The sequence below is a fragment of the Peromyscus leucopus genome, chromosome 1 (assembly GCF_004664715.2).
Source record: "Peromyscus leucopus breed LL Stock chromosome 1, UCI_PerLeu_2.1, whole genome shotgun sequence".
NCBI lineage: Eukaryota > Metazoa > Chordata > Mammalia > Rodentia > Cricetidae > Peromyscus > Peromyscus leucopus.
In genome coordinates, this window is record NC_051063.1 from 134,887,460 (window position 1) to 134,915,139 (window position 27,680).

General features: G+C 45.3%; 1 protein-coding gene across 6 annotated transcripts in view; it reads left to right on the forward strand.

Annotated features, from left to right (window-relative positions):
• Ntrk3 (neurotrophic receptor tyrosine kinase 3) overlaps positions 1-27,680 on the forward strand; it is a 372,046-nt gene that overhangs the window by 85,284 nt on the left and 259,082 nt on the right. For all 6 annotated transcript variants that reach the window (XM_028879200.2, XM_028879201.2, XM_028879202.2 and 3 more), the window contains exon 4: positions 11,575-11,643. In XM_028879200.2, the coding sequence (XP_028735033.1) occupies positions 11,575-11,643 (69 nt within the window). The remainder of the gene's footprint in view (positions 1-11,574; positions 11,644-27,680) is intronic.

Consider the following 27,680-nt stretch of genomic DNA (forward strand, 5'->3'; position numbering starts at 1 on the left):
CTCCACCCACAGGTTCAGGGGGCTATAGTATTGAAATGCTGCCAGGCACCTCTTGGAGAAGCAGGCAAGCTAACTGCTGCCTCATTAAAGCGCTTTTCATATTATTTTATGAACTTATGTGTTTTTACTACATTAGATGATGTGTGTGTATGTGACAGGTCATGGCCTGGGCCGCGCGCACAGTATTTGTTTATTGGGCTTGGGCCTGATCACTAGAGATGGAACTCTTTCAACTGCCTTGATGTGGGTATCAGGAGGTGGGGCACTTCCTGACCCCCACTTTAGTTCCCCTTTGCTGGATTATCTTGGGACATTTTCCTAACCACTAGGGTCTTCATTTTCCTCTCTTGTGTCCGGGCTCCAACACCAGTGTGTCCAGTCATAGGGAAAAGAGGTCTGCACAGGCTGGGTCTTGGCCTTCTGAGTGTACTCTTCTACTCTCCCATTGTGTCAACACAGAAAAGCATTCTTACCCCAAGGGAACACCCTGGCCAGTGGGCTCAGCCGTGGTCCTGCTGGGCTGTCCCCTCGATATTCTGGCCAGGCTGAAGTCATATAGGCAACTTGGAACGGAAAGGCTGAGAGGTGTGGATTGCCAGCCAGGTCAAGGTTGTCCTTGAGTCCCCGGTCAGAAAAAAAGACCCTCTTGTGGATGCCAGAGGCAGGGAAGGGTAAAGAGGAAGTGCTCCTTCATCCTTCTCAGAAGAGTGATTCATCTATTTTTGGTGGGGCCAGACTGAGAGTGAGTGAGGGTGAGTGTTCACATCCATGCAACTGCAAACCTGCTTGTGAATGTAGGTTTGTTTGTGTTTGTGGTGTGTGGTACATGCATGTGGTATTTGAATGTGTGCAGTGTGTTTATGTGTTGTACTTGTGTGTGTGTGTGTGTGTGTGTGTGTGTGTGTATCAAAGGGAGGGGAAGGGCACTTCCTCACCCCCCCCCCCCAGAGTCTGAGCTTCAGTAAGAATTCCCAGCAGTGGAGATTGAGGTTGAGGTCTCAGGACCAGTAGGTAGGTGAGAGAGGGAATTGGGGAGACGCAGAAGCCACATGTGCTGCAACTGGGATTGTCTTTGTTCCTTGGTCCTCTCCAGTGCCCTCAGAAATTCATCTCTTCACATGAAGATGGAGAGACTTCTATTGAGCACTCACTGGGCTCTGGTAACTAGAAAGGGGGTAAGATGCAGAGAAAATGGTTCTTGGCTTCCGATGAAAACAGTGTGCTGGGGGTGGCAGTGTACACACAGCTGATATCCAAAGCTGACAGTCTGAGATGTGGGCAGTGGACAGGGCCTGTTCAAAATTCAGGGGAAAGAGGAGGCAGAGAGGATGTCAGACTGGCAAACACATGCTGTCTTGGGGGAAGACCACAGACTGTAGGATGAGGAACAAAGGTGTGAAGGGGGCCAGGAAGTATGAGGTGCAGTGGTGTGCTGGAGGAGGGGCAGGGTGCTGTCAGGAACAGATAGCATGGGGTACCAGTCTGTTCATCGTTAGTTTTCAGGGCTAGGGATGGGTGGAGACAAAGGATGGAGAAAGCTGGGCCATGAGAAGGAACAAGAGGTTGAAGTTTTCTCATAGACATATATGAATGGAATATAAGGTAAATTTCACACTAAACCAAGTGGGCTAGGCCTTCTGGAAGAGTCCAGCTCTCGGTTCCTGGGTATGCAGCCAGGGTCCTACCCCACATTACTCAGCATGTGCAAGTCCTGGTCCTACGCTTCCTGCCTTGAGCTTCTCTAGCCTGTGGGGATGGTAGAAACCACTCAGTGAGGTGGCGCTGGGCAACAGGACCACTTTCCTCTATAAAACAAACTTTGTGACAGCTGGGTTTGGGGACAGTGTTGTCCCGGCTTGACTTTGTGAGCTTGTGATTACACTTTTCCAGCTGTTGACGGCGTCTCTCTACCGAGGACTTCAGTCAGCAACTGAGCTTCACAGATGGTGTAGAATTCTGCCTTGGACATCTGTGACTGCTGAGCACTTAAAGGGTGGCCAGTCCAAATTGAGATGCTCTTTGAATGTCAAATGCACATGGATTTCCAAGACTCACTACAAAAACATAATAATATAAGAATGAAAAAATATCTTAATGGTGGTTTTTGATACTGATCATTGGTTAAATTGATGATGTTTTCAATATATTAACAGTTCTTTCCACCATTTAAAATCACATTAATATGAAATTTCAAATGGCATATGGATCTTGTGTTTATCTTCTGTTGAAAAGTGCCAGTCTAGACTAATGTGGCAGTGCTTGGGAGCCTAAGTCAACCTGGTATATGTAGTGAGACACTTGTCTCCAAACCCACCCACCCACTGACCAACCAACCAACCAACCAAGTAACCAAGAGCTGGAAATATAGCTCAGTTGGTAAAGTACCTTCCTTGTAGGTACAAGGACCTGATTTCAACTCCAAGAACCCCAGAACCAGACAGATAATTCATGGTTGTAATCCCAGTGCTGGGGAGGTCAAGGCAGGAGGATCTCTGGGAATTTCTGGACAGGCAGCCTACCCTACTTGTCCAGTTCCAGGCCAGAGAGACCGTGTCTCAAATGGATGATAAACAATACATGGTGAGAAACACTTGAGGTTATCTCCACAAGCATGGACACACATGTACAAGCACACTTACACACACACACACACACACACACACACACACACACACACACACAAAGCAAGCAGAAAGGGAATGAAAGAAAAAGATAAAAAAAAGGAGAAAATTCCAGCCCAGGATAGAAGTTGTTATGCTAGAATTTTGTACTTATGGGCTTTTGTTGTATCTGTTTGAATCCTCTGTGCTAATGTGGATGTAACCTGTATCAGTTATCTGTTGCTGCTATAACAAATTAAAACAGTTGGTGATGTAAGGCAATATAAATATAGTATCTTACACTTCTGTGATTTAGAAGTCTGCAGTGGGTCTCCATAGTCTAGAATTAATGTGTTAGTAGGTCCATGCTCCTCCCTGGACACCCTTGGGAGAATCTGTTTCTTGATGTTTGCAGTTTCTAATGGCCATACACATTGCTTGACTCACAGCTCATCCTTCACCTTCAAAGTCACCATCTTATCCCCCTGTGCCTTGCTTCCTTGGCTAATTTCTCTCTGCTTTCTGCTTCCACTTAAAATGCATATTTTATTAATCCTTTGAGAGCTTCATACATTTTGATCACATTCACCACCTCTCCAAATTCTTCCCAGATACAACCCTCATTCCATACCCACCCAACTTTGTACTCTCCTTTTCTTTTAAAAACCCATCCAGTCCAGTAGTGCTGGCTATCTATTCTTAGGTGTGTGTCCATCCACTGAAGTGTGTTCCACCCTTAAACAAAACTAATGATCCTCTCCTAGCAGCTACCATTTACCAATAGTCCCCTGGGGCTGGCTGGGACTCAGTGACTATTTCCCATGCTCTTCTGGAATTTTGTGTGGTTTGAGCTTGCACAGGTCTTGTGTATGCTTTTAAGATCTATTGTGGTTACATTTGGACAACAAAGTAACTTAGGGTAACTTCCCAGTGTTCCCTTCACCACCTCCACAAAGTCCCCTTTGTTTGGAAGTGAACAGCGTGTATCACAGATTCTGGATGTGGGTATCTTTGGAAGGCTATTATCCTGCTTAGAATATGGCCATAGGCAACACAAAGACAAGCAGGAATGGCTGCTTTCCAATAAAACTGCAAAAATAGACTGCCAGCCTCCTGGCTGGGGCTTGCTGAGTCTCTGTCTGGGACTGCCTTCTCTAAGTATATAAAAAGGGTGTTGCTTTTTGATGGGTGCGCTAAAGAGAAGGGTCTGTGGTCCAATAAGTTTGAGAGACCCAGTAAGCCAGATACTTCTGGTTAAGAGCCTGAGAAATTCTGTAGTAAATAAGCCTTTTTGATTTTGTAAAATAATATGATCCCACTCTCCCATAACACTGGTGAATATACAATACTACACACTTAAGTTCTCAGGAACCCACCCTTGGAAACCCTGACCTAGCCCGGCAGAGGGCAATTTTGAGAAAGCTGCCTCCAGTCTCCTGATGTAAGGTCAAGACTCCAGGCACTTCACTTGAGATTTGATTAGAGAAAGCATTTTGGCTTCATTAAAGTTCATTAAATGAGCCATCCAGTGTAATTTAGCTGAATAAAAATGGCTCAGATGACTTTAACCCCCACCCCTTTTTACAACAATTTAATTGAGGGAAAAGCAAATACATCAGCGATGTAGGAAAATATTTCTTGGCCTTCAAGAGGAAGCTTGGGCACCAGCCCCTATTTTCTTGTCATGGGCTCTGGATTTTGAGGGGATGGAATGTGGGGTTCCCTCAGTGCTGCCGTTAGGTCCTGGTGATGAGGCACCCCTCCCCCCTCAGCATATCGAAGTCACAGAGTCAAGACCACACAGGGTGTGAACTCCTGGTTCTTGAGCAAGTGGTCAGTGGAATGTCAGCCCCATCTTTCTCCCATGATTTTTCTTCTTCCTCTCAGGAAACCCTATGTATGGTTGGCGCTACAGTAGGGGATCCTCCTTGTTTGACATTTCCTCCTGTGCCCTCAGTCATTTTAAAGGAATTCCAGTGTGGTGTGTCACGGGAGGTGGATGCTGTGGTCTGAATGTTGGTGGTCCACAGATTTGTTTGTTGAGCTCCTCATCTCTGGCGGCATGGTATGAAGAGGGACACCTTCGGGAATGGGATGAATGCCCTAATAAAGGGATCCCGAGTGAGACTTTTCATCCTTTCTGGCATGGGAGCTTAGGAGAGCCTATGACGAAGCAGCTGCCACAAGCTGCCACTCATCTGCTTGCCCTTGGACCCTTGATCTCCCAAGAATGCACAGAACTATGACAAACAGATTTCTCTGGTTGGTAAGCTCCCTAGTCTATGGTTTGTATGTGGGTATTTGCATACTTGTGTATGCATGGTTTGTGTGTGTATGTATGTATGTGTATGCATACATGTATGTAGAGGCTAGAGGGCAGTCTCAGGAGCTTTGTTTATTTTTTGAGCCAGGATTTTACATTGGCCTTGCTGGCCAGTGAGCTCCAGGGATCCACTCGTGTCTTCTCCCCCAGTGCTGGTATTACACGTGTGTCTTACGAGGCCCAGCTTTTTTTTACATGATTCTGGGGATCGAACTCGGCTCCTTGCGCTTACACAGCAAGCGCTTTATTGACAGAACTGTCCCTCTGGCCCCTAGCCTGTGATGTTTTAGTATAGCAGCTCACATGGATTAAGCCCAAGACCAATTAGCTCTCTTTCATGTGGTGGGAAAAAGATACTGAGATGAAGAGGGCAGACAGATGGTAGGGAAGGTGTTAGAGCTTAAGGAAGGGAGAGATGCACCCTTCAAAAACTGCCTCTGTGCAAGAAGTGACTAAGGTTTGCCTTGTGATGTCTCCGACTGGCAAGCTGCAGCCTAGGAGCCGTGGGATTGGGAGGGGGGGTTTCTGGGTAGCAGTGCTGAGTGCGCAGAAAACGGGTGATGCATGGAGGAAATGCCCTTCAGTAGCTGCGGAATGAATCCTCCAGGAAAATCCAGCAACAGCAGAATCTGTCTTTGGGATGCGAGCTGAACATCTTTCTGCTTCTCTGTTTTTCTGTCTCACTAATCTTTGGCAGGGGGAGGCCGGGCTATACCTAGGGGGTTAACAAATGGACCAATAGAAGATTGGATATCAGCAGCTGGAACTTGTCTGGGAGACTGGTTCCTCAGTGTGATCCTGCACATGGAAGGCGAGGGATGACAGAAAACCGTGGCTTGGAGTCCTTCCCAGACTGTAGTGGGGCATTCAAACTGGTTGTCAGGGCCTTGGGTCAAATGAAAGGGCTGAGGACAGGTGTATTCATGTTCTAGGCCTACCATGACACGACGCTATAGTTCAAGTGGCTTCACCAATAGACATTTATTTCTTCACAGTTCTGGAGGCGCAGGGCCCAAGATTGAGGGTCTTGCCAGGTTTGATTTCTTTTGAGGCCTCTCTTTTTAGTTTGTTGGTGGCTATGTTCTCCCTGTATCTCTCCATGGTCTTGCCTCCGAGTGTGTTTATATACACTTAACCTTTTTTGTAGAAAGACATCAGTCAAGTTGGATGATGACCAACCCCAATGACCTCCTGTAACCTTAATCACCTCTTTACAGGTTCCAATCTACAGGTCTCTAAGAGCATTCACTGCCTTCGGATTGCAACATGGACATTTATGGGGAAGGCAGCGTTTCAGGCCATGACCATAGAAGTCCAAACCTGAGCTAGAGGGGCTGAGATGATGCAGAGGTGGGGCGGCCATCTAGGAGTTGGAACGGGAGCCAGCTGACAGACAGAGGGGTCTGTGATGTTGACCTGAGTGTGGAAGGCGGTGAGTGGTTGGCTGGGTGAGTGGTGCATGGGTGGAGCAGACTGGTTTAACAGCATAAGGAAGTCAGGTGGGTTCCTCAGCTACCCCTGACGCGATGGAACAGGAAGACATACTGCCCACGGAGTCCGCTTCTGTCAGTCGGAGTGCTGCTCCTAAAAGTTAGTCCTGCTCTTAGTCCCGGAAGTCCACAGGCCTCTGTCTTCAGGATCTCTGTTGATGGATCTTACTGTCTCCCTTTGAGGTCTCAGTGCCCAAGAATTAAGGGCCACACAGAAGAGCTTCTCTGCTTGGTTTCTTCTGGCAGCAGGGTCCATCTTGCTCACCCTCTCATAGGGTAACCGGCTCAGACTAGAGGGTGATAAAGGATTCCACTTCTGCTAAATAAAGATGGGTGCTTCCCTTAGGAAGCCCCATAGGCTGCTTCACCAGGGGACCTGTCTACCAGACAGAGTGGCAGATTGCCTCAGAGGCTCCCTGTTTCCTGCTTAGTTAATGCAGGGAGGGCCATCTCAGTCCCATCTCTCCACTGGGCCCAGAGTGTGGCCATATGTGTGTTGGATCTCTTTGATTTCAAAGCTCCTATCATTACTGTTTATTACCTCTGGACCCCAGAGTCTGGCTGGGAGGGAGCCAGTTGTGCAGGACCAAATTAATGGCTTTGTTTGGGAGTCTCAGATGAGAGAGAGGGGAGGGGGAGAGACAGAGGAGAGAGAGACAGAGATACAGAGAGACAGAGAGAGACACACAGAGAGACACACACAGAGAGAGATTGGATTTGGGAAAGTGTTTGATGCCTCATTTCATAAAAATCTCACTCTCCAAACTGATTCAATGGTCAGATGGCTTGGATACTGGTCATTGACCCAAGCAAAAGCCAGAGGCAGGTGACAACAGATGTGCCAGGGAGGAGGCACCAGGAAGAGGCTGTATGGGGCTCCGAGGCAGGGTGACTCTTAATTACACTCTTGTGTGATGAGCAGCCTAACCAGATCATCAATAACCGCTGACAGATGGGGACAGGTGAGGTGTCAGCAGGAAGGAAAACTGGGCCAGCGAGTTCTGCCCATCTGGATGCTAATGTCCATCAAAACCCCGGACCTCAGTTTTCCCATTTCTCCTGTTTCAAGGGAATGTATAAATGCCCAAGAGGACAGGGTGGCCAGAGGCATACCCTGCTTGTGTTTGTGATGTGTATGTTGGTCTCTAGACCTGGGTACTTCTATTGTGTGTTTAGGGCAGTGCTCTGGGCACAGCTGTACCGGTTACACACACTGCATATTTCCTGGGACTTTTGCAGCATTGTCCTTGTGTCTGGAAATGTATGTGAAGGTGTGTATATGTGTATGTGGACAGAGTGGGTGGGCTGGAGGTGAAGCTGCACCCCTGTGGAAGAACAAAAGCTCACACTCCTCCTTACTGGGTGTCCCAGGCCCCCAGCCGCCGGTCCCTTGTAATAAGGAGGGGATAATGCTATTTCTTAGTCTTTATTTGCCCAGAGTGCCTATGATTTTCTTTCTTTCAGAATCCAATTTTCTCTTGACATTTCTGCCTGATGTAGCAAAGCATGACCTTTGTAAGAGGACGTGGCTGGCAGCCTGCTTTCTGCCTGGGGCTCCCCAGAACTCCTGGAAGGCTTGCTGCCTGTTCCTTTCCTGGAAAGGGGCCAGGCTGCCTGGTGTACCTGGGCCAGTCCTGCCTCTAGGATGGCTTGTTCCTAACAGTAGCCGCCTCCTACCAGAGCTGTGCCTTATCAGGAGCATGCTCCTCCAGGCTCAGTGAGCACGAGGTCCCTGCAGGCTGCCAGTGGCCAGCTTTTTGAAGCATGGTTTTTGTTCAATGAAGCACTGAAGAAAACCAGGCAACCAAAGGTGCAGCCCGGGAATCTTTCCAAATTTCTGCCAGGATTCCCTCACGAATTTGGAAGTTTAGGAATAGTTTAAGTGTGTGTGTGTGTGTGTGTGTGTGTGTGTGTGTGTGTGTGTGTGTACATGTGTAGACATATAGGTAATGTCAGAGATCAGCCTTGGGTGCCATTTCCTAGGAGCCATATATAGCTTTTTTTTTTTTTTTGTTGTTTTTATTTTTGGATACAATCTCTTATTGGAATCTGGAGTTCTATGATGAGGAGAGGCTGGCTGGCTGGTGGTCGCTGGGGATCCACCTATTTTTACCTCCCCAGTGCTTGGTTTACAAGCTTGTTCTGCCATGCCTGGCTTTTTATGTGTATTCTGGGACTCCCTCTCAGGTCCTTATGCTTACACGGCAAACATTTTACTGACAGAACTATCTCCTCAGTCCCCATTGTTCAAGGTTTACTCCCAAGGATGCTGTTGTGTGTAGACAGCAAACTGGAACAACAGAGCCAGTAAAATGACTTCTGCCTGGGTGGTCCAAGCACTCAGATTTGTTACAACATCACACTGGCTAGCAGCAGTGTAGACCCAGGGACTGGTACTGAAACCCGTGGCCTTTGCTCCCAACTTGTGATCTCCAAGGCTCCTGGTTATGTTTGGGCAGTGACTCTGTGAAAATTTTCAAGCTCTATTGTGCTCCTCTGAGCATGAGTATTTGCTTTGGGGAGCTTGCCCTGGGGGTTACCTTAAATGTTCTCGGTACAGTTCCTGTGGAACCCCATTTCTTCTCGTAGGTAGGTAATGGTAGAAGTTTGTAGGAATAAGTCACAGGGGCTTTGTGAAGCAGACTACAATGAATGGCTTAAGATGGCTCTTTATGGACATGTGATATCACACCAGAACTCCCAACCCTGTAGAGAGATGTGGGACTGCTTGGGCCCATAGGGTCATCCTGGAAAGCTCTTCTTGGGTTAAAGGTCTTTAGGCAGAGACAACAATAAACACAGGGAAGAGAACAGAGCAGCAGACTTTGAAGCTACCTGCATGTGGTCTCTTTCCTTTCTACAGTGGTCCCCTGTACCCTTAGAGTTGGGTTGCTTTACCAAGATCATAATAAACTGTCTTAGAAAGTTAGCTGGTTTAGGACAGTGTAGGATCCAGCCATCTTATCACAAATAAGCCGCATCTAATGAAAAATGGGATGCCCTATTTCTAAACTGTTCTTACGTTGGAATATCTGTTCTTGTTTCCTGATGAGCACATTCTCAATTCCATAGGTCTCAGTATAAACACATCTCTCCAATAGACTATTTGATTTCACTCTCTAGGTGTCTAACAGGCACTTTCAAGCTTAATGTTCACAAGAAGTGGGGAGCTCTTCTGTTAATACATTAACTTTTATTAATAGCTAGATATTACTTGTATAAATGATGGGCTTATTGTGACATTTTCATACATACATATAACATATGAATAACATATAACATATCCATCTGTCATTACCTTCTCTCGACTTTCTCTCCTCTGTTAGCTGATCTGAGAGGACCATTTTGGCCCCACTGCTCAAATGTGATCTGTTAGTAGGCTTCTTCATCTTACTAAATGCCTCATTAGTCACTAGTATATTAGTTACTTTCTTTGTTGCGTGACAAAAGACTTGACATAAAAATTTAGGGAAGAATATTTTGGCTGATGGTTTGTTGGTCTCGGATCCTCAAGCATCACATCATGGTGGTGTGTGGAAGGCTGTTCACTTCTTGATAGACAGGAGGCAGACAGTCCTACGAGAAGGGCCTGGAGGTAATGTATTTCCAAGGACTCATCTCTGGTGATCTACCTCCTCTAGGTGGGTCCCACCACCTAATGTTTTCATGACTTCTCAAATAAGGCCACCAGAAAAAGCATTCAAAATATGTATCTTTGGAGGCCATTTCATATTCTGACCACAACACCCATCACTCAATTCACCCCCCTCTTTTCTCAGAGCTAGCTGCAGGTTCTGATGGCATTATTCTGAGCACTTATCTTGAACCCCATCTCTCTTCTTTTTTTTTTTTTCTTGCTTGGAAGCTAGGTAAGGTCCCCTCACTATCCTGTCAACTTTCAGTCTTGGTCTTCCATTGAAAAAAGTGGTATTTAGTTTATTATACATCACCACGAAGAGTCACCCAATGCTTCCTGTTGCTCTTTGGAGTAATGCCAGTCTCCCCCCAAGGTCTGAAAATGTGGCACAATCCCTCTCCTACTTATCCTCACTCTCTGTAACTCTGTTTCTGGTGGGGCTTCTTCCTGGCTCTCAGCTCATCATCATTCTTTCTTTTCCCAGGTCCCATGTTAACTATTCAGAGGGTTCTTCTCCAAGCACCCAAGTAAAGTAGACCCACTTCCAATTACCTTTGTCATTTTGTTTAGATGATTCTTTCCGCTTATTCATTTGTAACGTGAAGACAAGGTTCCATCATGCTTGTTAAACCTCAGCATAGCCTGTATCTGACTCTTCTACTTGCTACAGAAGTCGCCTAAATATAAGTACACATGGAAGCGTGTGTGTGTGTGTGTGTGTGTGTGTGTGTGTGTGTGTGTAAACAAAAGTCTGTGTTTGCATTGTTACCTACGTGTTAAATAGATACAAATATACACAGGTTCGTTTGTGTATAGATGGATATTTATCTAAATGGAACCAGCACTGCTGTTCATTCCCATCAGCAAATGAGTGCATCATTCCTGGGTTGCCACTTGGTTTCTCCCAGTGCCTAACTATTGCCTTTAAGGGCTGTTATCACATCAAAAGTTGTTTGTTGAGCCTGGCAAAGTAATAACCGTGGGTGTGTTTCTTTTATTCAGAAGACTAATGGCTGCTCCCTTCCCCTGTACATCCTAATGAGAACAATTAAATAGCCATTAGGAGAAGAGATGTGTGAACAAAGGCTGATGTCTTGATCTCTGGAATGGGCATGTGTTCTTGGGGAGGGGTGAGTGAGAAGAATTTATAAGGAGCCTAAAGACTTCCTTCCTGTGTGGATGTAAAGGATGCTGTGGGCTTGGTTAGCCCCAGAACTATTGTCTACAGGAGCTTGCTTCAAACAGGCTCCCCGAGCTTTTATTAAAAGGGCAGCATGAGGAGTAAACAAGAGAACCATATTGTATTGTTTCTTAGATGTGTAAAACCTTACCCTTGAAAAGGCTTCAGCATCCCCTTCACCCCTGCCCCATGGTCTCAACTATTAGCAGACATATCATTAGCAAAATAGGGTGAAGAAAAGGGAGCACACAAAGCCTGCCTCCAGATGACCAGGTCCTCCATTGAGGGCCTTCCTGATGCTGGATCTGCCCTTTAACTATCTCTTCGTTTGTCGGTTTTTGCAGAAACTTGTCGAGTAACCGGCTCACCACACTCTCCTGGCAGCTCTTCCAGACGCTGAGTCTTCGGGAATTGTAAGTTCGGAATTGAAGACTCTGTCCAGGTGGCGGAGTGCTGGTAATGATTGGGTGGGCAAAGAGCGTCAAGCATTGGAGTTACCTGGTGGCTGGGCTGTTTGGGTTGGATGGCATTGAGCATACCATGTTCAGTGACAGTGATGTAACCCCATCCACGGACTTGGCTTGGGACGCTCTTACTAAGCACACTCTGTTATATAAGACAGAACCTCATCTTCCATCAGCTTTTGGTTTTGTGATCTGCAGGTAACTAGCAGTAATAATTTTAATACTTATAATAATAAAGATATCAATTGATTTCTAATAAATAATATTTGCTATACATAACTTTGTAGCTTTGTTGGGTATGCTTTTCTTACATGATCTTAGATTTACCATAATAAGACTCATGGGAGGTAGGTATAATTTTCTGCATTTTGTAGACTCTAAGCCCTAGAAACCCACTCAAGAATCAACTACAGTTGCATTGCTAAGGACTTGCATAGTTGATACTTGGGCATGGCCTTCCAGCTTCAGATTGTATGGCCTTCACAGTGCTCATGATGTCCTATCAACTCATTTGGCTTGATGTCTAGGCATTCTGAGCATGGGAGAGGGCATATATTTATTTTATCTGCATGTGGACTGCTTAGCTTTGCTGCATTACAAGGCTGATTGATCAATGCACTCTTACTCTAGCCAGCCATTTTGTGAAAACAGATGTAGGCTGGATAAGTGCGAATTCGTGACCACTGCTGGAGACTGGAGAAAATAACTCATGTTGCTGTGTGAGTCATCAGGGTCATCTCTGTGCATGAAGGACAGTCTATTATGTTGAGGGAATAAATCAAGGAACAAATTGAAAAGGAATTGAGGCATGGATGGAGTTAGGGAGTCTGAGTTTTAGAGAGAGTGCTCATGTGTTCCTTTTTACTTTGCGACTCAGATCCAAATTCCTTGGCTGTGATCACAGTGTTTACTAGGAAGTAAAGACCTTGGACCTCTGCCTGAGCTATGGGCCTTTCACCTTCTCTTTCCACCTGCCCAGACCTGTGTTCATGAATAAATTATAACTTTGGTTTTTCAGACCAGCTGATAGAAATGAGACTATTTACATCCCAGTAACTCATTACCCTTTACAACTTTGCTTATTATCCTGTCTTTTTTGGCCCAACTGTGTAGTTGAAATTTTTTTGTGTCCTGCCTGGTCCACAGCCATCAGACCCAAGTAAACACAAAGAGGCTTATATTAATTAAAACTGCTTGGCCATTAGTTCAGGCTAACTATTGACTAGTTCTTACACTTCAACTCAGCCCATTTTTTGTTAATCTGTATGTTGTCATGTGTTTCATGGCTTTACCTGTGTGCTATTACACAACTGCTCACATGATCCTTCCCAAACGTATCCCAGAGATGGGCAGAGAGAGACTATCACTTTGAAGGTGTTGCTAACTGGGCTTCGTGGTAGTCTCAGAACTTGGAAGGTAAAAGCAGAAGGGTCAACAGTTTTAGTTTAGTCTGAGCTACATGAGTTACAGGCTGGTCAGTCTGGGGTGCACAGTGAGACCTAGTCTAAAAAACTGGACAATATTATTGTATATTGCTTTCCCTTCTTAGAATTGTGTCCCTCCCTGCCAGACTACTGCTTTGATATTCTGGTATGGGTACCAGTAGGCCTAGTGATCAGAGTTCTTAGTCTTGTTTGGTAGAGCTCTTGATGGACACCAATAACCTCTGATAATAGCTAAAGGAAGGTAAACAAATTTGTGTTTATAAAACATTCTCCCAAACAGACTATGTCACAGATCTCTAAAGTCAGGGCTGTTGTACTTACTGTATTCTGTTCATTCTCACCTTGAACTAGATGTAACTTAACGGAGGACCTTAGGGGTACATTGGCATGGCCACTACAATTACTACTATCACTGATTTCCAAACTATTCCTTTGTGCTGGGCACCATGACAGTAACCTATTAAATTATGCATACTATTTCATTTAATCCTGAAGACAATTTTGTAAGGTAGGAATTCTCACAACTGTGACACCTGGGAGGACACAGCAATGGAAGACTCTCATTTCAGGTCACCCATTAGATAAGCAGTAGTGTGCAGACTCAAAGCCTGGACCACTGTGCTTAACTGTCCTCCACTGTTTTCCAGCCTATTTAATTCTGCAAAAAGTGTGTGGCCATGAGTCTTTGCTAGCTTTCTCTCTGCATCAGCTACATTTCTCATTGCTGTTGCATGGGTAAGTTATACCCTTGCTTTTTCAGACCAGTGGGTAGAAGTGAGACTGGATAAGACACCCTTAAGAGAGGAAGGGTCTGTTAGTTCACAACTCGAGAGGGTATTGCCCAGCATGTGAGGAAGTCACGGTAGCTGGAGTGTGAGACAGCTTCTGTAGTGAGGAAGCAGAGAGAGAGAGAGAGAGAGAGAGAGAGAGAGAGAGAGAGAGAGAGAGAGATGAATCCCAAAGCCCCACTTACCCTTTCTCTTTTTCTCAGCCCGGGACCCCAACCCATGTCACGGTGCCGTACACATTCAGGGCATATCTTATCTCCTCAGTTAACCCCGTCTACAAACTCCTTCACAGATAAACCCAGAGGTATGTCTCTTAGGTGATCCTGAATCCAGTCAAATTAAAAATGAAGACGAAGCAGGTACTAGTTGGTTTTCTGTTTCTGAGAAAACAAAAACAAAAAATGCCATGAGCCATGCAACTTACAAAAGGAAGGATTTACCTGGGGCTTATAGTTCCAGAGGGATAGGAGTCCATCGCCAACATGGCAGAGAGCATGGCAGCAGGTAGGCAGCCATGATACCAGAGTAAAGCAGGAAGCCAAGAGAACACACTGGGCATGACAATGGGCCTTTGAAACCTAACCCTACACCAATGACACCTCTTCCTACAAGGCTATACCTTCTAACTCTCCCCAAACAGCTCCCCACCAGTTGGGGGCCACATTTTTAAATGCCTGAGACTTTTTAGAGGGGGCATCTTATTAAAACCACCACAAAGCCTAGTGACCTCAAAGTGATTGGGGGCAGAAGGTCTGTCATTTTGCATCTAGTTCTTCTACGATCTCTGACCTTTAACATAGGGGAGGCCAGAGACAGTGTGCCCCAAGAAGATGTCAGGTCTGCTAGAGGCTGAATTATTGAGAAAATGTTCAGTGTTCTTTCTAAGAAACCGGTGGATGTGAAATCAATGGTGTGCTGCCCTGGTGACCTGCTTCATGGAGATTTAGAAACAGTTGTTCTGTGGATATATATTTAAAGAAAATGTCACATTTCTCCCAGAGGATCATGGGATTCTGCATTCATCTTTGCCTGGGATCAATATACCGGTGAGCTAGATGTAACTTATGGAGGAATGAAGACATTTCTTGCAGAGTGAGTCAGTATGTGAGTGCCACCATATCCAAACAGTATTTTATTTCTGTCATAGTGTTAAATCAGAAAAAATTATATTGGTGGATGAAGAAGCCCCTCTCTAAGGAGCAATCTCTCTGGTAGGGGTCTGTTTTTTGAGGAAGAATTGAATGTTGAAAGTGGAAAATTTATCTTTGGGCTGGAGGAGGCTGTGCATTGGCTCTTAGCTGTGGCTATGATTAAAATCCAAACAATCGCTTTTCCTGGCAAATGGAAGAGGGGGTAGGATTTTCTTGTCTGCCTTCTTGATTAGTCTGCATGGCACCATCTGCCATGAGGCATCTAGACTGCCAGGGTCTGCTTAATGGAGCCTGTGGGATGGGGCTTGGGGATGTGTCCGGTGTTGTCAGGAGGAGTTTTGGCCTTGTAGGAGAGGGACTCAGTGTGCTGTGATAGCCAGGGGAGGCACAAGCCAGGCGAGCGAGGCTTCCAGGGGGTTTCTATAGAAGCAGACAGGTAAAATGGGATATTTAGCCATTTCTTGGCACGTTTCCTTCTTCCATGAAGGCTCCTTTGAGGGTCTTTGCCATGCCCCAACCAACCTCTCTCCTCCATCACAATCTTGGATGAAACAGTTGATACTACAGTTGACACAGTTGAGAATCCTCATTAGAAGGGCTGAGTATGTACTGCATTCCATCCGGAAAGGAAAAAGAAAGGCACTCATTGAGTAATGAGTAGATACAGGGTTTTGGCTCATCCCTGAAGCTACTCTACAAGGGAGTTGCTATTATAACATGTTTTGCAAGTGAGGGATTCAAGTCTAAGCCAAGTCAAATAACTAGGACCAGATCACATAGCTGGTGAATTGGTAATCTGGAGACCAATATTATCATTTTTAGGATGACCACCACCTGAAGGCAATGTTTCTGAAATCCATTTTCTTTCAGCCCCTACGTTAGTGCCATAAGCTGAATGCTCAACATATCCTTCCACGAGCCAAGATGGCTGGCTCCCCTGACTGGAGCCATAGGAAAACCCAAATCATCTCAGAGCTCTTGCTGTGCCAAGACCCTTCTTCTACTTTTATTTTTGTGAGATTGGAGGGAGGGCTTTTGGCAAGCACCTGACTCAGTCTCCCTCCAGCTCAGGAAGTGCCCTTCTTACTGAGCAGGCCAAGAGGATCTGAGTAGCCAGCAGAAATTCAATGGTAGATTTGGTGGCATCTGGCTTGGCATTGTGCTGTACTCAGGAGTTTCTGGTTAAGGCAGGGTGCTACTATTTTTTCCCCCTGAAACTGGAACTAAAATCAGAGCATGATTCTGAGAGATTGTCTTCTAGATAAAGGATGAATTAGGAAGAAAAGATGCTTGGGTTCTGAATCCCATGGTACCCCTTAGGCAATGGCAAGGGGTACCAGAGATATATCAGCCCACAACATAGAAATCCTCCAGAAACACTGAAAATCATTAATACATCTTGAGCAGGCTTCTCTTAATACCCCACAGGCATGGAGCCGATGAGATTAAAATAGATTGGAATATTTCATTTTCTTAGAGCAAAGTGATAATTACCTCTGTTATAATTTGCAGATTTAATCGACTTGGTTAGTACTAACTCGGTGTTGAAGAAGGTTGGGCTGACCCTGGCACTGCCCTTCCTCCCAGTCTTGGCTATGATCACTTTGAAAGCTCTCAGACAAGACACCAAGCAGTTCCATCACCAATGCTATTGCTGCTGTGGTGATTCCTGCTTTCTTTATGACTCCCTTTTAGTCCTCAAAGCATGGAGACACATGTTAGCACCAATGCAGAGAAACGATGTGGAACACACGCATCCCCATCTTACAGATTTTTAAGTTGCCGGCAGTGCCATTTCTTCTAGCTGCCTTCTCAAGTCACTGCAGACCTGGGGACTTCAAAGCAACAGAAATGTTTTTGCCCACCATTCTGAGGCCAGCAGTCTGAGTCAGGGTGTCATCAGTGCCCCTCTACTTTCTGAAGCTCTAGGGACTAAGCTTTCTTGATGTTGCCAGATGCGGCTGCTCCTGGTGCTTTGGGGCTTGTGGTGGCCTTCCTCGTAGCCTCTGCCAACTTCTCTGTGGCCTCTACCATCTTCCCTGTGGCCTCTACCATCTTCCCTGGGGCCTCTGCCATCTTCCCCATGGCCGACATCCTTGTCTCCTTGTTCTTTAGCCTCTGTACTCTCGCTACAGATGCCAGTTCTTGTGGGTGGGTTCAGGGCCCACCCCAAATCAGGATGATCTCAACCCTTCATCTTACCTTGATCCTGTCAACAAAGCAGGTCATACTCATGGGTTAGGACTTGGACATAGCTCTTTGGAAGGCACAGTTCAACCCACTGCTCAGGACAACTGAGTTAGCTCAACTTGTGTCTTTTATTTATACACTTTTAACACAGTCTGTTATCTTGAGGGGGCCTAGGCTATGCCCTTTGTCTGGTGGCAGTGGCCTTGCTCTTGCTCATGTGAGTAGCCTTCCTCTTTTGCCCAGCCTGGACCCAGGATTGTACCTGGCAGGGCTGATGGTACAGAGGGCAGAAGGCGGCCACCCTAATGATGACTGGAGGGCAATCAATGTCTTCTGAACACGGAGTCATGGCTTTGGCTGATCCTGCAAAGTGGTTTTTTTTTTTTTTTTTTTTTTTTTTTTTTGTGTGTGTGTGTGTGTGTGTGTGTGTGTGTGTGCCTGAATGGGGCTGAGTTAATCTGTGGGAACTCCCCAGGGCCCTGCAATTAGGCCTTGGGCCATCTTGAGGCCAGGGCTGGGCACCAGTAAACTGTGCCCTGAAGCAGTTGCTGCTGTATTATTCATGGGGCCTTTTGCATTATTGATGGAGAACAGAGCAGGACTCTAAGCTTGACCGGTCTGCCCCACAGCTATGTTGAGACTCTTCTGCTGAGCACTGATTGTATGGGAGAAGGGAACTGCAATATCCAGTTTAGAACTAGGACTTTCGTGTCTCTGTGTTTTGCCAACATTTTTTTGGAGGGGAGTGTGTCTGGACATAAAGGTGACTGTGGATTGGATCCATGGGACATGCAGGATGCTTCTGTTTGGAACTTTGGCACTTAAAATGCATTTTGCTAGGTGTGTCTTCCTAGAAGGAGGAGCCTGCTGGGTTCCTGTGCAGACTCTGGTGAACAGCAAGGCACCAGATCTTCAGGTACATCCCTTCTACTGGACCAGGCTATATAAGCAAAGCCTGGGACAGACAGGATGGGAGGATACGATCTGTTACTGAGTCAGTGCCCGGCAGCATCTGTGGCACATCCCAGACAGTTCAGCTGACTCTCTTGCCAGCCTCGGGATACTTTGGCATGGTCTGCCTTTTGGGCCACTGAGATGCTGGTTTGTGCCCACACATGGAGTCTAACAAGAGGATGGACTGTATTATGCTCTATGTGGTTTGAGGCAACACCGCGAAAGCTCCTTATTTGGCTAGGCTTTTCAACGCAGGTAAATAATTTGTAGTTTTACATCTATTTAATAATGAATGGCTGCATCTTGTCAAGCGAGCAGCTGGGGAAATCCATGCTGACCTGGTTCAGTTTGCATATCTTGAGACATCTGGACTCTCAGTGCTGTTCCGTGGGGTTACCGGGCCTGTCCTCAGGTCTCTGCAAGGAGAGCCCAAGTCTTTCCATTCCAAGGCTATCCTCTTTTACCTAAGACTCAGCACTGATCTTGATTTTATGGTTTTCTACGAATGTCATCAGATGTCACTGCTCCCTTGTGAAGGTTAAACAAAGTCATGTGTGTAGGACACTAGGACAAGAATAGTGCAAATGCTATTGTAGTTTACTCTTCGTGGGTGCATGCACGTGAATGCAAGTGCACACTATTGAACGTGCAGTGGAGGTCAGCCTGTCATTACCCAGGTGTCACTCAACCCGTTTTATGGGCTAGGGTCTCTCATTCGTCCGGGACTCACTAATCACTAATAAGCTCCAGAGATTCCAATTCGGCCACCCCAGTGCTAGGATTCTGAGTGCTCACCACTGCGCCTGACCTTTTTACATGTACCTGGGGTCCAAACTCAGGTCCTCATGGTTGCACAAGCTGCCCTTCACCACCTGACCCATGTTCACATCCCCACACTCCATTTTTCTCCATTTCTCATTTGCATTTTCCTCCTCTCTGTCTCATTTCTCAGCTGCACAGGCATCTTACATAGTTCTGAGTCCAGCTCTTCAAAGGTTTCCTGGTTGACCTTTCCCTTTCCTTCTCCAGGACCATGATCTCTCCCTTCCCTGCCCTGACTTTCATTCCTGCTGTCCTCCATCTACTCATGTTTTTTCCTCTACTTTCAGCCCAGCGTTTCTTCCGATTGTTATTTCCCACCCTCTGCAGACCAACACCCCATCTTTCCCACTGTATTTCCTTCCGCTTCACTTTTCCTTTCCTCTGTCTTCTGCTCTTTCCTTTCCTTCTACTCCAGCAGCATATAAGGCATGCCTTGCTACGTTTGTCTTGTCTGCAGAATGCTTGCTGTCTCTCTCCCCAATTTCTGTCACTGTACTCCAGGGCCTTAAATGGTGGACCAGGGGGGACCTGGGGCACAGTCCCCAAAATCCTCTCAGGTGAAGGTAGAAGGTGAGGTCATGTTTACTTTCATAACAGCCCTGAGACATCATTGTGTGTCCTTTCCACTCTTATCCTCTGCTGAGGGGATAGTGGAGCCCTCCAGAGACTGCATGGCACGAAAGCCAACACAACCTTGATGACCAATAGAGTCTGTGATAATGTATTGTGGTGCTGTCCATATTCCTTATCTTCAGTTTCTTTTTAATCACTTTAAAATAAAAATATAATCACATCACTTCTCTCCTCCCCTTCCTCTCCCATGATCCCTCCTAAACTGATGGCCTCTTATTTGTGGTGGTACTGTGTTCCCCAAAATATGGTGCACTCTAATAAACTTATCTGGGGTCAGAGAACAGAATAGCCACAATATTAAACATAGAGGTGAGGCAGTGGTAGCACACGCCTTTAATCCTAGCATCTAGAGGCAGAGATCCACCTGGATCTCTGTGAGTTCAAGGCCACACTGGAAACAGCCAAGCATGGTGACTCACACCTTTAACCCCAGGAAGTAATGGCAGGAGGCAGAAAGGTATTTAAGGCATGAGGACAAGGAACTATAGCCTAGTTAAACTTTCAGGCTTTTGAGAAGCAGTTCATTTGCGATCCATTCGGATAAGGACATAGAGGCTTCCAGTCTGAGGAAACAAGATCACCTGAGGAATTGGCGAGGTGAGGAAACTGTGGCTTGTTCTGCTTCTCTGATCTTCCAGTATTCACCCCAATAACTTGACTTGGGTTTGCTTTTATTAATAAGACTCTTTAAGATTCTGTCTACACTTATTCTTTTATTATTATTGTCACATATATAGGTATATGTACAAATATATAGATATAACCTGCTGAGTCCATTTTTGTTATGTGTATGTGATTTCAGGTCTGACCACTCTCTAGTCGATAAAAACTGGGGAAGAGACTCATCCCTAGGAGAGGCTAATTCTCCCTCTCTCTCAACAGTCGTTAATTGCCTGCCATTCTTTGTCTTGGGATTAGACCTGGTGAGATTCCCCCCTTTTGCTTTAGCATGTATATCAATATTGTCATTGTTCAGGTCTTGTTTAGGCAGCCGTTTATAGGAGACGGAACCTCACAGCTGACTTCCTGGTCCTCTGGTTATTATTGTTCTGCCCCTCTTCTTCAGTGGGCCTTAGGTGTAGGAGTCATGTTGTATGTGTATCTGTTGGCTTGGGCTCTTCTTGATCAGTGATTTCTACATTGTGTCTGGTTGTGGTTTTCTGGAATGGCCTCCATTTGCTGTAAAGAGAAACTTTTTTGATGAGGAGTGAGAGCTGTACTTAACTGTAGGTATAAGGAGAGTTTTGAAATGTAGTTAGAATTCGGCTGGTCTAGTAAAATAAGGGTAATAGGTGCCCTAAGATCTATGCCCTCCCTAGTCCCAGGGAGCAGGCTATGCTTCTTGTACTAGGCAGGATTTCCTCTGTTTGGTGGGCCTTAAGCCCAATTAGACAGCTGCTGGTTACCACCAACATGTGAGTGCCAGCCACTAGTGCACCTTTAGGGGTGTCTTGCCATGCTGCTCATTGTTGAGATTGATAGGCATCACAGCTGTCTGGGATTATTGGTTGATTCCCTCCTCTAGTAATGTGCATAGAACTTTTTGGTATTATGTCAGACAGATTGCAAGAAGGAGACTTTCAGGCTAGATCAGTGATTCACAGCCTTCCTGTGACCCTTTAATACAGTTCCTCATGTTGTGGTGACCCTCAGCCATAACATGATTTTATTGTACTTCATTGTAACTGTGATTTTTGTTACTGTTATGAATTGTAATGTAAATATCTGATTGCAAGATATCTGATATGTGACCCCCCCAAAGGGCTCATAACCTGCAGGTTGAGAACCACCGGGTTAGATCTAGCTCTAATAATCCAAGTCGTGGGTCTTACGTATGTGATGTCTTCCACAGTAGAGGCTTACCTTCGACCTCTGAGAGGCAACCAAGGCCAACAGCAGGAGTTTGGGGAGTCCCTGACCAACTACTCTAAGGGGTTTCTCAGGCCTGTTACTGGGGTTTTGATCAGATAGTCTGTAGCTCTTGTGGGGAGCATTGTCAGCACAGGTGACAACTTTGTCATATATATATATATATACATATATATATATATACATATATATTATTTTAGGTAGATGTAAAATGATATGATTCCTTGCTGGGTATTATTTGCCTCATCCCCCTGCTGCCTTCTGTTGTATTGACTCTGCTACCGCTTTGCAATTACAGCTTTTTCTCCATTTCTCCCGTCCCCTTTTCCTATCACCTCTATCCTGTTATTCCCCCTTTAACTCTTTCCTGCCCCCCTACATGCCCTTTTAGACTTTCTGGATTTCTTCAGATACTCCATGTTATATACTCCCATCTGAAGATTTGGAGCTAGGAACCACAGATGAGAAAGAACATGAGTCTTTTTGTCTTTCAATATAATCTTTTATAGATTCATCAGTTTACTTGCAAATTTCAGTTTTCTTTATAGCTGAATAGTATTCCAGTTGTATTTATATATCACATTTTCATTATCCATCTGTCTGTCGAAAGACATTTAGGCTGTTTCCATTTCTTAGCTATTGTTAATATAAAACACCTTTGAACATGGCTGAGCAAGTATCTGTGGAGTAGGATGTCAAGTCCTTTGGGCATATGCCAAGAATAGTATAGCTAGGTCATATGGTAATTTTTTTTATCTTTTTGATTATTATCTATTTTAGAGTGGTGCTACCAGCTTTATTCCCACTAACAGTGAATGAGGGTTCTCCTTTCCCTACTAGTGTTTCTTGTCAATAGTTTTGTTGATTTTAGCCATTCTGACTTTCTCACCACAGGGGGACAAAAACCAAACAACAATACCAACAAAAAAACCCCACATGGTCACTTCAATAGATGCAGAGAAAGCCTTTGAAAAAACCCAACATGCTTTCAATACAAAAGCCTAGAGAGAGTAGAACTGGAGAGGACATACCTCAACACAGTAGACGGTATATATGTCAAATGCACAGTTAGCATTATCCTAAATGAAGACTAACCTGAGACAATCCCATCTAAGTCAAGAGTAAGAGGGCTGCCCACTCGCCCCACTCCCTTCTGATATAGTACTCAGAGCACTAGCTGCAGTAATAAGGCAAGAGGAAGAAATTAAAGGGATACAAATAGGAAAAAATCCCTATTTGCTATTATATCCCTACTATATTATATATGATATGATATGACATGATCTGATATGATATGATGATATATAAAAGATCCCCAAAATTCTGTCAGAAAACTTTTAGAAGCAGTTAACAACAAAAATACTTTTAGCAAAGTGACAATACACAAAATCAACTTATAAAGATTAGCAGCCTTTCTATATACCAACAACAAACACGCCAAGAAAGAGATCATAATACATTCAGATTTACAATATTCTCAGACAATAAAGATGTCTTGAACTGAGCCCAAGAACCAAGGAGTTCAGTGAGAGAATTCTTCAATGAAAGCTTCCAATTTCCAAAGAGATGAGAAGGGTACTAGAAAATAGTGAAACACCCTGTGATCAGGGCTCAATAAAATTATTACTGTGAGAATGACCATCTTACCAAAAGCAGGGTACGGTTTTTTATGCAATCCCAAGTCAAATACTTATAGCAGTCTTCACACGAATAGAAAAAACAATCCTAAAATTTACATGGATTCAGAAAAGATCCTGAAAAGCCAAAGCATTTATGAGCAAAAAGAACAATACTGAAGGGATGACTCTTGCAAATTACAAGGTATATTATAGAGCTATAGTAATAAGAATAATATGGTACCAGAATTAAAACAGACATGTAGACTAATAGAACAGAATAGATGACTCAAATATGAATACTCATAACAATATGCATCTGATATTTGAAAAAGAGCCCAAAATGCATATATTGGAGAAAAGACAGCATCTTTAACAAATGGTACTGGGAAAACATCCAGTCCACATGCAGAGGAATGAATTTATTCCTGTATCTACCACTCTGCAGAAATATCATCTCCAAGAGGATCAGAGGCCTGAGATTTGAAACATGAAATGTTAAAGATGCTAGAAAAAAAATTAGGCAGCACCTTACAAGATATAGAAAGGGAATTTTTTTTTTTAGTAGAACTCCATTAGTCTGGGAATTAAGGCCAGCAATTAACAATAGGATCTCATAAAACAAACAAACAAACAAAAAAGTTATGTGTGGACAAGGAAAGAATCAATCAAGTGAAGAAGAAACCCATAGAGTGGGAGAGAGATAATCTTTGCCAGCTATATATCCGGCAGAGGATTAGTATCTACGATGTACAAAGAACACGATATAAAAACAACAACAGTCAAGAAAATAAATGACCCAATAAAAAATGGGCTGTGGATCTGAACAGAGAGTTTTCAATAGAAGAAAAAAATAGCTAAAAAGTATCTCAAATGTGTTTTCCATCCTTAGCAATCAGGGAAATGAAAATTAAAACAACTTTGAGATTTCATCTCACCTCTCAAAATGGCTATTTCAGTTTCTAATATAGTAAATAACGGTAGATAATACCCACAGGCACAAACACTGTTGGAGACACCCAGGAAAAGTTGAAATGTGGACTGGAGTTAGGAGAACAGAGGTTCAGGAACATAGGTCTGGGTCCTACCAGCCAGCCTAGCTGATGCTTGAGGTCATGAGTTAGAGAAGATATCCCACCAATGGAGAAAGATAGCTCCATTCCAGGGCACTGAGTCTGAATTTCAGCACTGCGTTGGTTGGATTCTTTGAGAAATGCACAAACCACACAACTGTATGTGCTGACCCCGTGCTTATAAAACATTGTAACTGGTGGCCCAAGCTCCAGCTCTTAGCTTCAGTGGTTTCCTTACCTCTCTGTGGACAAACTCCAAACTCCCAAAGTGCTGGTAAAGCTTCTCTACCACTGACTTCTATTTCCACGTCAGGAACTCCTGGACATGACCTCTGTGCCTTGTGACCTTTGCATTCCTTAATGGCTTCCCTCTACCTCTTCTCTTAGTCTTCTTGGTGAGAGCCCTGGAAGTCAGGGGAGTACTGTGGGTGGCCCCCTGGGCTCTATCTACAGCATTTGCTTGGAGAAGAGGCAATGGGAAGTATAAAGACAGGTTTGTGTGATGACTGGAGCATGGAACATGTACATGTTAGTTAACTCCTCATGTTAGTTATTTTTCTCATTGCTGCAAGGAAAGAGCTGACAAACGCAACTGAAAGAGGGGTTTATATGGGCTCATGGTGGTTTGAGGGTACATTCCATCACGGTGGGGAGTTATGATGATCGGAGCACCAGACGGCTGGTCACATTGCGTCCACAGTTAGAAAACCAAGACAAGTGGTGATGCTTAGCTTGCGTTCTCCTTTCAAGTCAGTTCCAGCTCTCTCAGTCTACCCTATTTAGAACAGGTCTCCCCTTTTTGTTTATGCACTGTACATCCAGAGGTTTGTCTCCGTAGTATTTATAAATCCGGTCACCAAGTTGATAGAGAAGATTAACCGTTACAACCTTCAGACATTATTAGATGGACTTCCTTGTTCATCCAGGGACAATACTGGATACCTCTTCAGATTGCTGTGAGAAGCAGATGCCCAGTAAAGGTTGGGTCCCTTCCCTTTCCTTTTCCCAAAAGAGCCTGAAGAACGAGAAGTCATGGATGCTCACAGGCTAAGAGGATGATAAGCTGTGTGGCTGTTTGTGCATGCTACCTGTGCTGTCCTACTCATCAGGAACAGAGTTTCTCTCTCTAGTCCCCACTCCCCCTTCCCTGCAAGCTGACAAATGCTGATGCGTGCCTAACTATTTTAGAATTTGCCAGTTGTCAAAAATACCCAGTGCTTAAAAAATAGTCAGTGACCCAAGTGCCTTTCCTCCAGGTGCCAACGGATCGATCCCCTCAATAGACCAGGGAGAGAATCATGTTCCCCTAATGGCCCCGGCATTCAGATGCAGCCTGTGCTCTTTGAGAGTTTGGGGGATTGATTAGCACTCTTCATCACTCTCCTAATAACCTGATGGAGGAGGGACGTGACTTGTTCTAAGTCACAAGGAGAATCTGTGGGGAACAAGGGCTTTGGACTTGACTTTTTCCCATCAGCCATTCTTCTTCACTGGGGTGAATGCTCCCAGAGGACAAGGACTGCCTTACGCATCTCTCTATTAACAGCATTTAACCACAGCCAGATACAGAACAGGTGCTCATTAAGGAATCATTGAATTCACGAAGGAAGAATGCTGGTCTCAAGATGGGATTGGAATATGTCTTGGAAAGGGCTAACTGCCTACTCCCCCAGTGAAAATGTGTCTGGGGATCCGTCTTAGGTATTGTGTTTGCAGCCATGCACAAAACAGGCTACATCTCTGGCCTCAGCGGAACCCATTTTTTTCATCTGAGAGGACAAAGAAACAAACTTATATGAATATTTAAAGTGTTATGAAATAGTAATAAATTCTAGACAGGTAAATGCAGCCAGTGGGTGGCTGGGCATTATTAGGACAGGGTTGTAGCGGCTTTGTTATAGATGGTAGTCAGAGAATGCCCTACAGTTTCTTAATGAAGTGAGGGGAACCAGTCTTGCAGATATGTTGGGAGAGAGCTTGGCTGGCGGCGAGTAAGACAGCAAGGGCAGAAGCCCTGAATCAGGTCCAAACCAGTCACACTAGTGAGCTTATACATATGAAGATCAGTGTGGCTAGATGGGGCAGGGGTGGGGCAGGTGGTGGTGTGGGTGGATAGGGGCAGGGGTGAGGCAGGAGGTGGTGTGGCTGGCTAGGGGCAGGGGTGAGGCAGGAGGTGGTGTGGGTGGATAGGGGCAGGGGTGGGGCAGGAGGTGGTGTGGCTGGATGGGGCAGGGGTGGGGCAGGAGGTGGTGTGGCTGGATAGGGTCAGGGGTGAGGCAGGAGGTGGTGTGGCTGGATAGGGGCAGGGGTGAGGCAGGAGGTGGTGTGGCTGGATAGGGTCAGGGGTGAGGCAGGAGGTAGTGTGGCTGGATAGGGGCAGGGGTGAGGCAGGAGGTAGTGTGGCTGGATAGGGGCAGGGGTGAGGCAGGAGGTGGTGTGGCTGGCTAGGGGCAGGGGTGGGGCAGGAAGTGGTGTGGCTGGATGGGGCAGGGGTGAGGCAGGAGGTGGTGTGGGTGGATAGGGGCAGGGGTGAGGCAGGAGGTAGTGTGGCTGGATAGGGGCAGGGATGGGGCAGGAGGTGGTGTGGCTGGATAGGGGCAGGGGTGAGGCAGGAGGTGGTGTGGCTGGATAGGGGCAGGGGTGAGGCAGGAGGTAGCGTGGCTGGATAGGGGCAGGGGTGGGGCAGGAGGTGGTGTGGCTGGCTAGGGGCAGGGGTGAGGTGGAGGTGACATCCCACGATGATGGAGAAGCATAGGTTGAGATGGCTTTGCCGATGAAGGGGAGCAGATAGAGCTTTTAATTCCAGGGAAATGGGAAGCCACGGGGAGGTTTTAAGAAGACGAGCATCTCAACCTGACACATGTAAAAAGATCTCTTTGCCCAGTGATTTAAGTAGGGGCAAAATTTATATTTTCAGTGAAATTATTACTTTTGAAACTAAGTGCATGGACTTAATGCTATTTATTTATTATTTGTTACTTTTATCATTCTTTTGTGACCTCACTTAACCTCTTCTTTTCTTTACTATTATTATTTTTATCTTATTTGTGTGTGTGTGTGTGTGTGTGTGTGTGTGTGTGTGTGATGTGCATAAGTGTGTGTGAGGATGTGTGTGCACCTGTATATGGATTTCAGAGACTGCTATTGAGTGTTTTCCTTGGTTGAATCTGGAGTTCACCAATTCCAGCTATTCTGACTAGTGAGTTTGTTCTGGGACTCCGGTGTCTCTACCTCCTGAGGGCAGGGATTACAGGTTGGCCTATAATTATAATTACAGGTTGGCCACCATGCCCACTTGGCATTTATAACATTTGTATAGGTGCTGGGGCTCCAAACTCCCATCCTTATGTGTGATTGTCAAGCATTTTACCAGCTAAGCTACCTCCCCAGCCCCCCTCCTTTATTATTTTTTAATTTTTTTATTGGCGTATATTTATTGTACATA